The 13,691-nt window shown below is 36.8% G+C and overlaps 1 protein-coding gene across 1 annotated transcript; it reads right to left on the bottom strand.

The window, feature by feature from the left end:
- Positions 1–3,521: 3,521 nt before the first annotated feature.
- Positions 3,522–5,607, bottom strand: LOC131433762 (cholinesterase 1-like). Its single transcript, XM_058600354.1, has 4 exons — positions 5,224–5,607; positions 4,902–5,159; positions 3,827–4,842; positions 3,522–3,759 (listed from the first exon to the last, which is right to left on the bottom strand). The coding sequence occupies exons 1-4, from the start codon at positions 5,431–5,433 to the stop codon at positions 3,522–3,524; spliced, it is 1,722 nt and encodes a 573-aa protein (XP_058456337.1). The 5' UTR covers positions 5,434–5,607.
- Positions 5,608–13,691: the final 8,084 nt, after the last annotated feature.

Here is a 13,691-nt window from a genome sequence, read left to right as displayed (position 1 = left end):
AACAAAATATTTTCAATGAACATCTTAAAAGCCTGTTGTATTCCAATATAAAAAACCCGTTTTAATCCACCTGGTGGAGTTATAATGCCTTTCCCATATATAATACTGTGGTATTCTATTCAAAATGTTTCTCTTCGATTTTTGAAAGAAACCAAGAGATTATTTGTGCATTAACTAGTATAACATTCAAAATGAAACAGTGCTTTGCTCGCATATGTCATCCTTAAGAAAATGAAGTGGGTCCACTATTATATGTACTTCCAGCACCTGAACCTGAGAACCGGTATAATCGAAGTCGGTTCGTATGGCCACCAACTAATGACGTACAAACTCTACTGGTTTTTATTAAAATTTTGAAAATTTTATACGATTTTTACATCGTACTCTAAACGAAGATTTATATTTTTATTGTATCCGAATATATGCAGTAATTTGTAGTAGGACCATAAGACCTTTCATTTGACCCTAAGATTGGGAATAGCGGTTTTGAGACCAGTTTAGAAATTTTTTTACGGTTCTTGTTTCGCCGGTTCAAGTGACGGTGTACAATATTCAACAAACTTTATCCTATAACTCCGGAACCGGAAGTCGGATCCGAATGAAATTCAAGAATTCCGTATGGGACCTACCGTTTGAATCTAATACTGTTTTCGTTTATTGATCAGAGCAGCCCGAGAGCTGACCCAGAGTCGCCAGAACAACTTTTGATGAGTTTGTTTTAGCAGCCTGGGGTCGCTCTAGATCGGACTCAAATCACGTAGTTTCGCTCTGTAAATTTTCTCGGGTCGCACCACGCATTCATGCGAGTTTGTTCATTTTTGCCTTTCTCATATAGAAAGGTTATGCAATCACTTTGAAAACCGATTTTTGAACCGAGTGTCATATACCATCCGACACAGTTCGTCGAGTACGCAAAATGTCTGTGTGTGTATGTGTGTGTGTCTGTGTGTATGTGTGTGTGTATGTGAAAGACGGATCCAAATGAAATTCAGGAATTCCGAATGGGACCACGAGACCTTTCATTTGAATCTAAGTTTGTCAACATCGGTTAAGCCATCTCCTAGAAAACCTAGTGAGATTATTTGACACATACACACACATACATACACACATACACACACAGACATTGCTCAGCTCGATGAACTGAGTCGAGTGGTATATGACACTAGGCCCTCCGAGCCAATTTTTAATAGTCTGTTTTTCAAGTGATTGCATAACCTTTCCATATGTGAAAGGCAAAACATACGAATATTATTCTGTTCTTTTATAACATAAAGCAAATATTCTGATCTGTAACAAACAATGAACAATTTTGCGATAGGCAAGAAAATCAATCATTAAAGCGATCATAAACGATGAGGAGGTTTTATGCCTATTGGAGTGAGAGATTGTAATATTTCAGATCCATCGGGCTTTTTTCTGCTCCAAATAAATAAATAAAAGCATTTAGGCTATGAATTGATTGACTAAATGAACCGTTTTAAATAACATACACAAAAGGGTCTCCTTCATATTAGTCAATTAAAAATACTCATACTATATAATCATACATAATTAGTACTTGTTTAAAAACCGTGTGGGCAGTGGCCTTACGAATGAAAATATGCTATATTTCTATGTGCCAGTTTTTCACGATACTTTTTGTGCGAACATTAAGGTGGAACTCAGTGCCAAAACAAGACATGTAAAATTTCAACAGCATGAATTGAACGCATGCTGTTGAAATTTTACATGTCTTGTTTTGGCACTGAGTTCCACCTTAATGTTCGTTCATACCAATCATTTTGGAAAACTTCAACTTTCAGTAATTTATGGTTATTTCAAACTATTGATAATTTGATCATAAATTGCTAAACAAATTTTCAATGGTATGAATGAAATGCTGCTTGAATACAGCAAGAGATATTCACGATTAAGTTCTGGCCATTCAGGATGACTAAGTCTCAAATGGAGAGTGTTGTGGTCTCATAAGTCATTAAGAATTTCATTTGGGTCTGACTTCCGGTTCTACAAATGGTACAAATGGGTGAAGAGTGTTAAAAATTTTCTACCGACACTTAAAGTGGCGAAGCAAAGCACGTAAAATTACATACAAAATACAATTTACTTACAAATAAACGGTACAGATTAATTCCAAATCCTTTCGCATAAATGCATTATATTTGTATTTGGTTTTGACTTAAGGGGCGGGTAGGGTCTAACACTTTTCAAAAATCGTTTATTTTTTTCTTTGTATTTTCTTATAGTAAAACATTTCAAGAACATTCTGTGAAATTTTCATGCCTATCGGAACCAAACTTAGCAAGCAAAAAACTTCATTTTTATCTTAAATATTCGTTAAGTAATTGTTCAGATGATAATGTCGTTTATACTTATAAATATTTATGAATATTTATACAGCCAATATTCCGTTAACAATTGATAGTTCGAAAATTATTTATTTTATTTCTACAAAAACAAGTTCAAAACCTACATCGACCATTGCGTACCATTCTAACGAAAATAAAAAATAAAAAAAGCATAAGTTTGCACTAACTCTGGAAAAGTTTCACGTCGCTGATTTCCGTTCAATACCCCGCTTTGCCACGAGAAGAATACTTTCCGTCTTTCCGTCTCGAAGAATACCCAATAATGCTCGGGAGCTAAAAAGATAACACGTTGTAGAAATTCAAAAAAGAGCGTTACGAAATACTTTGATACGATTGAAAATTTCGAACGATTATAAAGACGCAAGGAAACAAATGACTTGTGTCATAAAAATATTGCTTGATGAAATCGCATGGTAAAGTTCGAGTGTGTTCCAAAACGAAATAAAATCATTGATAACTTTGCATTTAATTCTGATACTAACGACTCTTACTTTCCTTCGTTGTTCTTTCTCTCTCAGTCATCGTTTTAATTGGTATCATTTCTTATGCATATTTCAAGTAATTAATTTTAATATTCGCGTCCCCAAAGCCTTAGGTGACATACTGGTTCGTCCAAAATTTAAACATATTTTTCGGAACAAACTATGTCACCAATTCCCGCTTCACCGTAAACAAAGATAAATATTGCTGTAACTTTTGCTTACCTCCAAAGCTTTTGCATAAGGATCTTTCAACTCCTGCACGAGATTAATTTCGGAGCATGTTTTTCGTCTAGCACCAGTAGGATCCTCCGGAAGGACACAAACATGCAAATTATTTCATAACTAAAGTGCATTAGCTAATTTGTATGCAAATAGAAGCCACCGTGAGCAGACTTCGTTGTACCGTACATATATACATTCACATGGAAACAGATGAACCTGGAAGTCTGTGCCAAATGCGGAAAAGAAACATGCTTCCAACATCACGGTAGATGATAGCTCTGATGCGGCATCGTAACAGTGTGAGTAAACAGGTGTGAACTGTACTGTTTGTTAAAAATTCAATTATTGTCATGCTGCGTGTTTTGATCTGGCAGTGTGTTGGATGCTTAGTTTGCAGATGTCGAATTGTGAAGAAGGACATTGGAAATAAGAAAAAGATTGATCTTGTTTAGCTTGAATTTTTATAAGGACCTTGACTAAATTTCTGTACAAGCCGTGGTAAATTGTCTATTTCGTTGCAACTGTAGTGATAGAGGCATTGATAGATGATGCTCCAGAAAGTGTGATACAAGCTGTTTTGTTCCGTTCGAATTTCAAAGTTTTTGTCGATATTCAAATAACGGGATCTTGTTGAGTATCCTTTGTATGGCGGCCAAACTAAACCCAGCCCGATGGGATTTGGTGTTCTATAAGGTAAGTAAAACCCTTTTACCTGGAATGTTTTTCGCATAGAATGTCCGATTTTTAGCTTACCCGAATTTGACAAAATTTGCTACAAGCTGTACCGTCCTTTCATGCACCCTCCACTCATCCGCATACAAACTCCGGTTGATCAGAGCGTCTTGCACATTATGTGGGGTAAAAATGTATCCCAGCTCGTCCCCATGAATCGCTCCGTAGTGTTTTATTCCGACCAGTGTTTCCTGAAATTCTCGCTTGAATCTTCCGAACTTGCCATCGAACTGAAATCGGAAGAAAAAGGTTGCATCGTGAACCCATCTGGAGTATTCGTCCAGTAGCAGTTTGTTTGGAAAGAACCAATTCGCCGTGTTCGACAGTTCTTGATAGAATACGTCTTTGTTTAGCTCGACGCTACTAATTTCGGCCAGTTCGGCTGCCCTGTCGACAACATTTTCGATGTAGTTTTTCAAAGTGTCATTTTTAATGTTAGGATAGTTTTCACCCATCCAGTAATCGTGGACGTAACTCAAAAACAGCTCAAACTCTTCCGAGGATTGCCCGAAGAGTAGTGGAACTGCATTTACAGGTTTTTCTCGGACCAGGTCTGGTGGTGATTTGGTGAAAAATGAGTCCGGTACGTCGGCTTCCGCGCTTGGCACACAAAATGCGTAGTGAACCGTTGCAAACTTGTAAACGATGTCCTTATTCCAGAAAGTTTTGAAGTCTACATGCTTCAATTCGTCGATTGTGGTGATGTTCAGATCGCGGAAATACTGACGAGAGTAGTTTTCGGCGTCATACAAAAATGCCCACGGAGCAAGCATGGAACCTCCCAGAGCGAATGCCTGATGGAACAAACCTTTCGAACTGTTTGAATACAGATGGTAGGTTACAGAGGCAGCTCCAGCACTATGACCCATCAGAGTGACTCGGAAAGGATCACCACCAAACTTAACGATATACAGCTGAATCCATCGTAGTGCGGCTCGTTGATCTTTCAGACCAAAATTACCACTGACATTGAAGTGACTGGAACGCAGGAAGCCCAACGGATCCAATCGATATTGTGCACTGACTACTATGATCTCCTGGAATATCGATTTATTTTAATCAAATCATAAACTGTAGAATTACCACCACTTCATACGTGTTCCACAAGTAGATCAACGCCGAATAAGTCACTTGTCGAAGAGCCGACAGCGAAACTTCCCCCGTGTACAAAGAATAGTACCGGAAGTTTTCGTCCATCGTTCGATGAGTTACGTACAGGAAAATATATATCAAGAAATAAGCAATCCTCATCTCCTAGTATCTGTGTAGCGTGGTTAAAATCATCCACTTGAGGACAAATACTTCCTAACTTATTAAACTCCTGTTCTCCATCCGGATGACTAAGCACTGGATTCTGTACAAGAAAAACAAAACAATTAATAATGTAGTAGGAACACTGACATAACACTTCTTATCACCTCGAACCGCAGTTCTGCAACAGGAGCTTTGGCATAGCGTACACCCAGGAACTCACAGTACGGCACTCCGTTAAAGGTTTGCTTCAGTACACCACTACCACTGGCCTGCTCGCTGAACGTCACTGTGCAAGGATTCTCGGAAACTGCACTCAGTGAGGGAGTGAATCTGCATGTTGTCAGAACCAAAACCAAAATCACTCTCACAAGCATCGTTACTGTATAAATCGTAGCGGATCGTAACGAAGGCAAAGACCGGCTGTCTCGGTTAACAGCGCTTTTTGTTGTGACCACAGTCACCCGAACTGTCTGAGCTACGCGAATCCACACCGTCTTATCACGCTGCTTCCGAGTAGCGTCTATACGAGTAGTGATCGAGCGACATGACGTGTGAACTTGACCTCTATTCGGCTAGACGGATGAGGATTCATCAGGGACTAGATTTTTGTTTGTTTTTGCAGCATATTGTTAAAATTATTTGCGCTTGACCTTGGCAAGTTTACTTTGTGTGCGAATCGTATGGTATGTAGAGTTCTCATTAGTAGAGTCGCTATGTTATTCTATGAATTATTCGAATTTCAAGTAACGAATCGTGACATTGGCGGCGGAAGCCCTATTGGGAGTATACTGAACTCAACACCCGGAAAATGTCTGGGTGAGGAATTCCACATTTGAAAATGTTTTTTTCACTTCCCTTCAATATAAAACCCAATACCCCCGTTATCTTACCTCCCATGCTTTTTCACTTCACACCTGGCTGAAATCTGTTTCGCCGCCCCTGAATCGTGATAAAATCGAATCCGATGTCTTCGTATCGGCTCTAAGAAGCAATACCGCAGAAAAAAATATTTCGACAATTGTTCAATACTGCTGTTATAGCAATGCGAAAACTCGAAGAGAATGCACCTATTTTCATCTTACCCTCAGAGCGAACGGGTCGAGTGAAGACAGCAGATCTCACTCCAACTTATAGTTTAAGTATATAAGATGACTACAGGAGCTGAAATGAATAGGGGTATCGACACTCTAGTTCATAAAAATCATCAAAATTTGAGTCTGGATAGATGTACATATAAATAGCGTCGCGATTTACCTTACCAGCAAGAACATATACAAGTAGTGTCAGTTCGCTTTCACATCTCATCCAAGCCAGTCGATAAAACAAAACCGCTTAGGTTCGGGACGGAAGAAACTAAGTACAGTATTGTATAGTGAACAGTAGAACGATCTCGAAATTAGTGAACCAAACGAACAAAAGCTACCGCCGGTACGAAAGAATACAATTACTGTTGACTTCAGACATTGCAAAATTTGACCTTCGATTCGAGAACTTGACGGTTTGCTTAAGGCACTATGAGGAGCACGAAAACCTTAGGTACAACATTCCAGTATATATGGAAGATAGTGCTATAGAAGTGCGTGTGCATGATCTTCCCTCACGCGTCATCGATCCTTATATTCGCAAAACTATGTCTTAATACGGAGGGATTCTCTCTATAAAAAAAAAAAAAAAATTGGAAGAATTTTTTCCCCGGTATTCTAAATGGCGTACGTTTGTTACGCATGCTCTTGAAGTGGCCTGTACCTTCATATGTGACTTTCAGTCAGGATACAAGAATCCCGTGCAAATCACTTGTTACCTATGACAATCAGATGGCCACATATCAATATTGTCAAAAAGCTGGTCACTACGATAAGTCATGTGAAAAACTGGACAAGAAGACAACTACACCAAAGGACCGCGTTGCTTCCTTTACACCAACCCCAAGCAACCTCAGTACACCCATGACAGCCACCAACAACAATGAAGCATTCCCTTCAACGAAACCATCGGTATCCCCTATAGAACAAAGTACACCAGCTGCAGTTAACAGCTTACCCTCCAACCAACCAGCAACTGTAACCAATGTACAACAAGGCGCATCTACAGCAACTAGCAACGAACTCAAGACTGCGAACAATGAGGAAAAATTAAAATTTATTTTTAATAATGCATACCTACTTGATGAAAAGCATTTGTAGTCGTTGTGAGTAAATTTTGGTATATTGTTAACTTGTGAAAATGAAGATGAAGGAATAAACTATCGAAACGTTGGCCGTTAACGTGACATAAATATTTCAGAAGCAAAAAGTGACGGTTTAGCAGGAATTTGTGTTTAGTTCGAGAAACGAAATCTCAATTGTATGACGTGTACATTCTCTGCGGCACGGTTTTCAGTTTTGTACACCGTGTGCCGTGTACGTTTTAAGTGCCAGCAAAAAAATCCAACCGAAGCTGAGTTGTATTTCAGTTATGATTTGTTATTCTTACTTTTCGGATATACAAGTGTAGTCAAGATTTTGATGAAATTATATTTTCAATAAGGGGAAACTGTATTTGAAATCAAAAATCAAAATTCTAGATGAAGGGACATACATGCTTGATAATGGTTTAAAACCTGCCCCATCGGGTTGTACGAGCTATTGAAGTTGAACAAGGCTATGAAAATTTTTAATAATTGATATTCTCAATCAATCAGTTCAATTAATCGGCATACTTTTGAATGCACAATTGCACGAGAGTCTCCGACACGCAACCAGAACATAGACTCTGTTTGCCTTGATTTGTATTTCTCGGTTGATTTTTCAAATGGCCTTATGAGCAAGTGACAGTTTCTCTTTGTTCACTTTCTCTTTCAGTGATTGTGACGTGGTTGTAAAGCTTTTCTTGAATTTTACAAGTCTGTTTGAAAGTCGAAGGTTAATACCAGAAATTTATGCAAAGAGTTAAGTGATAAACGTTAAATTCGCTTGGTCATTAATAGAAGAGAAAGTAAACAAAGAGAAACTGTCACTTGCTCTTACTGCCTTTTGAAAAATCAACCGAGGTTTGTCTTATATCCGACGAAATTATCTCAATAGCCCAAAAATATGCAATTATATCTATGGGTATACTAGTATAACGAATTTCGATATTTAGGCTTCTCTTCGCCAAGCTTGTGTTCAAGTTTGGCATGCATATAGTTAGTTTTATAGCGTTAAATTTCTCTCGTGAATGTGTAACATAGCGATTTGTGGTCGCTCTACGGTACTACCATTCTGCGATTTCGGTTGAAGCGATAAGCTTTTTCTAATTATTAATCGAGTTCATCTTATTTAAATTAAAAAAATAATGTTAAGCACTCAAAATTTACATGCAATAGTTACAGATTTCCCCGACAAATACGATATAGCGAAGAATTTTATCCAAATTCGCATGGCATTTAACATCAAAGCAAATCAGTTAAAGCTCTTTTATAGCACTTTGTCTAGTACTCTAGCAGAAACCTTTCTTCGACATGTTTAATGTGAGACTGAAGCTATAGAAATAATTTTGTCTATTTTTCATAGATTTGCGTGGCTCCCTACAGCTTCGCTTTTTAGGCTGATAAATCACTTACTTCTTTAAAACTGTTGTCTCCGTTATAAGAATCCAGTAAGCCAGTATAGTGTCTTTGATTTTTAGCTTACAAAATAGGACACTGCTCGCTATTAATCAAAATTTCAATCATATGTAATTGGAAATACGTAGCTTGATACATCCAAATCGAAACTTAGAAATATTTCCAATCAAATAACATAAGTAATTGATACAAAATTGAGTTAGTTGTAAATGTTCAAAACCTAACCCTTGAATTTTTAATTTGGTCCCCTCTTAGTTTGGCTCGCATTAAAATTGATGTTATTTTTACAGCACACAAAACGAAATAGCAATACGTCATGAAAATTCACTGAAGAAATATTCCATGCTAAACTTTGTTTTATATCCAGCTAGTTGATTCTCATGAACTAATTAGCATGAATTAGATTTATAGATGTAACACGTGCGCCGCATTTTGTTTGTCTCCAGTGCCCAGCAGACGCAGCGCTCGGGTGCTTGTTTATGCTCGCTGTATTTGCCAGAGAAGCGAGACAATCCTGCGCTGCTGGTACGTCTGTGTATAATAATTTTGATACAACTGCCCAATATTAATACCATTAGTAAATTCGTTTTTTTCTATTTACTATTTTTTCTATAAATTTTTCATCCGATACGATTCGATCACGTTGATACGTCTTCAAGTGAGTGTACCAACGAACTGACAATAAAATATCTCTGAGCGATTGCGACGGTCGTTGAGTGGTATTTGTTTATAGTACACTGAAACCTCAATATACGCGCAAAGTTGGTTGTGTGAATTACGTTTCGTATAAATTAAATAAAACATCGTGCGGGGACGGGTGTAGCGTGATGGTAAATATTTATTGAAAAATGAGTTAACCTCAGAATATTAAGATTTAAATTGGGTGTTCAGTCACAAGTGATGACTTTTCAGCTCTATTATATACATGATTTGGTTATTACCATTAAGACATCATTTGCTTACACAATTCTGTGATTTTTGTGTAGGGAAAATTCTATACCTACTTGTATTGTGTAATCCAAGAACTACATGGAATTTTGTCCATAAGGACTACACTGTACCACAGCGAGAACTACAACGATCAATGTATATTTTTGTATGTTGCATGTCGTATGTTGTATGTTTTTAGAGCTACACATTGCTCACTTGTCATTTGTTTCAAATGAAACGAGTAGTGCAAACCGGTAGATTACCATTATATCAGATTATGAATCCAGTAACCGAGAAACATCGTCACAAAATTCACATTATTGATCCTCTGCTAAGGGGCTGTCCATAAAAGACGTCACGCTTTTTTGACGATTTTTGACTCCCCATCCCCCTTTGTCACAAATTGTCACAGAAGCAAAGACCCCCCACCCCCATGTCACGAATTAAAAATAAATAAAATTCATCTCAATACATTCTCAATATTTATGGCAAACCATACAAATATTAGGGAAAAATCGATTTATTACATGCTGTCATTAGAATAAAAAATATCCCAAAAACTACAAAATCATCGGAATTTTTTTATTAATATCAATTATATAAATTAACAAAAGTATTTGGTAGGAATTAATGAAACATTTAAATCATCTGTTTTATTCCTCCTAGGGGTACACAGATATATTATTGTTTTAGGTAAAGAATAATATTTCCTTAGTGTAGCATACAGGGCTGAGAAAATAATGACCAAAACCTCATCAAAACGAGATCACTGCCGGAGAATCTTTTCATGATCAGTTGATCAGTGAATTTTAAATCACATCGATCAATATCGGTACTGATCTTCCGTCACACAATGGATAGTGATTTTGAGCTAAAATGATTCTTGATTTATGTAAGTTCAATCATTGGATGATTCGATAAGCTTTGTTCGTTCGAAAATCACATATGATCAAGATAAGACATGACATGATCTACGTCTGAAATCGTTGATCTCCCGCCCTTTTTCAAATGGAGTAAAATTGAATAAACAGCATCAAAATCAGATAAGACAAATTCTTATGATATACTATTATCAATGCTAGAAAATCAAATTACTGAAAAAATTGTCAGTGCATAACTTAAGTTGAACCGTTTGAAGGCATCTTTTTCTTTTTTACTCATATTAGGCAAAATTTATTAATTTCGCTAATTTACTCGCTCCTCCGTGCACTTTTGCTGATCACAACAGAAATGATTTCCTGCATCATTCATTTCCGAATTTACAAGAAGAAGCTTTTACATAAACAAATACTTTTTTTCGTATAGATTGTAAACGATTATTGTTGAGATTTTTTCAGGAAATAGGGCAAAGCAGCAACATAATTAGGTATTTCAAAAATGCGCTCATTGAAAATATTGGACGTCACATTCCAAAAACCTCCCCCCCCTTCCCCCTGTCGCAAAAGGTCACGTTTTATGAAACACCCCCCTCCCCCTTGCGGCGTGACGTCTATTATGGACAGCCCCTAAACGGTTTCTCACCAGAATTTGGATAGTTGCTACACGTTTATGCCGGAGATTGCTTTGTGCTACTCTAACCATTATCGATCAGAACAATATACAATCCATCCCACAACAACTAGAAAAGCTAAGGTCGAAATTTCTTTCATTCAATTTTCGAAGCCGATTTTCCTAAATTCAGATTTAATTTAAAGACCTTATAGCATAGCCTACTCTTGAATTTCATCTCATAGAGACCACTCATCCCATTTTCAGAAGCTTATGATCAAATGAAAGGCTTTACAATTCCATACAATATTATCGAATTACATCTGAATACGATTTCCGGTTCCAGAGTTACAGGCTGTTAGTATAGAAAGTTCGTTAGTTGATGACTAAACACATTGATTTTAAGTATACCGGATTATAGTTCCATTAGTGTATAGTATCATTGCATAGCTAGTACTATGGATCCTACTGACACTAAGAATCCTTCCAGGTCGGGGCTCGAACAAATATAATTTAAGTTAGTGAAAATCTATTCAATCATATTTAAGAAAGTTCGAAAATTTATCACATTCGATTACTATTATCGGTACTTCCGGAACTGAAAGCTGGATATCGGCTTAGTGGCATTCGGTTCATACACCAACATGACCTACAATTTTTTTACTATTCTCTATGACGATTTGAATTTTGGAAGAAATGTACCGGTAGTCGGTTTAGGATAAAATTCAGCGAATTATTTATGGAACTACTGGTTTATTTGGTTACAGACTCTCATGGTCTGCAAACTAGAGAAAATCTCTATCCAACATAAAGAGGAAATTCTTATGGCATCTTAAGACATCTCCGAGAACAGTGAGTGACATTATTTTCAAATTTTTAATGCAGTAATTCCCAGTAATTCCGAAATCCAGAAACTCTGAATGGGACCATGAGACCTTGCATTTGAATTTTAGTTTATGAAAACCAAACACATACACATATATATATATATATATATATATATATATATATATATATATATATATATATATATATATATATATATATATATATATATATATATATATATATATATATATATATATATATATATATATATATATATATATATATATATATATATATATATATATATATATATACACATACCTTTGCTCAGTGAGTATCAATTGTATCCTCGAATGCGACGCTGCTAGGTCTTGACTATACTGTTGTTTCTCTTACCCACGGCAATCTGGCGAACTATTAACACAAACCAGAACTTCGAAGTAAAAGAATGATAAATTAATAAAACAACTCTTCCTTTGTCGAGACTTGGTTGGTTCACTAAGACCAGTCGCTAAATTGATATCCTGAGCTCCTCGGGCGTTCAATTGAAAGACCAAGCTCCCAGCAGTGCAAGAAATATTAAAACTGGTTGCCCGCAGGTAGATGAGAAATAGGGTTCCGATTTTATGACGCTAGTGGATAATCAGTCGGAAAAGACTCGGAATGACATCGACTCAGGATATTCATTTCCGTTAGACTGCTCTTACAACACCAAGCTTCTCCGAAGATTATCCATGTCCGGCTCAATCTTTTGATCCATCTTTATACTCTACTAGAGTGTACCAATCAATGTTATTTTCCAAGCAACAATAGCTTTTGTTTAGTAATAATAATAGGATAAATTTCTCGATCAACAAGCACCATTGATTGTCTAGTCGCCGGCATAGCAGCATAATAGAACACCTTTCCACACTAGTTGTATTGTGTGCAGGGAGAATAGCAAAAGTTACACGATGTTAGCATCTCGGGTATTCCGAGGAAAACCGAAGGCTCATGATTGAGTCATAACATGGCCTATTATGATGGTGTTATTTCCATTGCAGTGTCACTAGCGGCCGCAATAACGATAATCAAATAGCTGGTACTGCTGGCTTTGGAAACACACCCGAAATTGATTGAATTGATAGTAGCTATAGGAAATGGAAGACCATTGAATTTCACGAAGCCAAATCTTTTACCTACTACAAGAAAAGCTCCTATGTAAAATAAATTTTCGACTTAACCCCAGCTCCCAACGTTTTATTTCTTTCTAAGACATCTGGCAAATAAAAAGTCGATCTGGGATGTTTAATGAATGGCTTGGACTTTTAAAAATCAAATCTTTTCAATCTTTTTTTTAGAGGTTTTAACCTTAAGGTCATTCGCCTCTTCGGACCAGAAAAACTTTCTGACCCTATGTGCGGGGGTTGGAAATCGAACCCAGGCGGGCTGCGTGAAAGGTATCGACTTACCCATCACGCTATGCCCGTCCCCATTTTTCAATCTTTGCCTATCACTGTCAGCGCATTAAAATTTGATTCCGATGTTCGGTAATATTTTTTACGAAAACTTTCATTTATCAATAGAAATAACCGATATTTTGGTACATACATTTTATTTTACAAAATTTATGTAAATTTTTATTGGACGACCAGTTTTTATTACAGAATTCTGTAAATAAATACATTAAGTACGGTAAATCTGAATAATCGCCGAGTACGATAAAAACCATACCGTCCGTATCGTAAAATTATCTTCCAATAACCGAGCCTCTGAAAAACACTGATTGTAGTGAAAATTAACTGCCAAACAGTTATTGAAATT

Source organism: Malaya genurostris, chromosome 3, assembly GCF_030247185.1.
Source record: "Malaya genurostris strain Urasoe2022 chromosome 3, Malgen_1.1, whole genome shotgun sequence".
In the NCBI taxonomy this organism is placed as follows: Eukaryota; Metazoa; Arthropoda; class Insecta; order Diptera; family Culicidae; genus Malaya; species Malaya genurostris.
The sequence above is the reverse complement of the archived record's forward strand: the minus strand, read 5'-3'. Positions and strand labels throughout refer to the sequence as shown.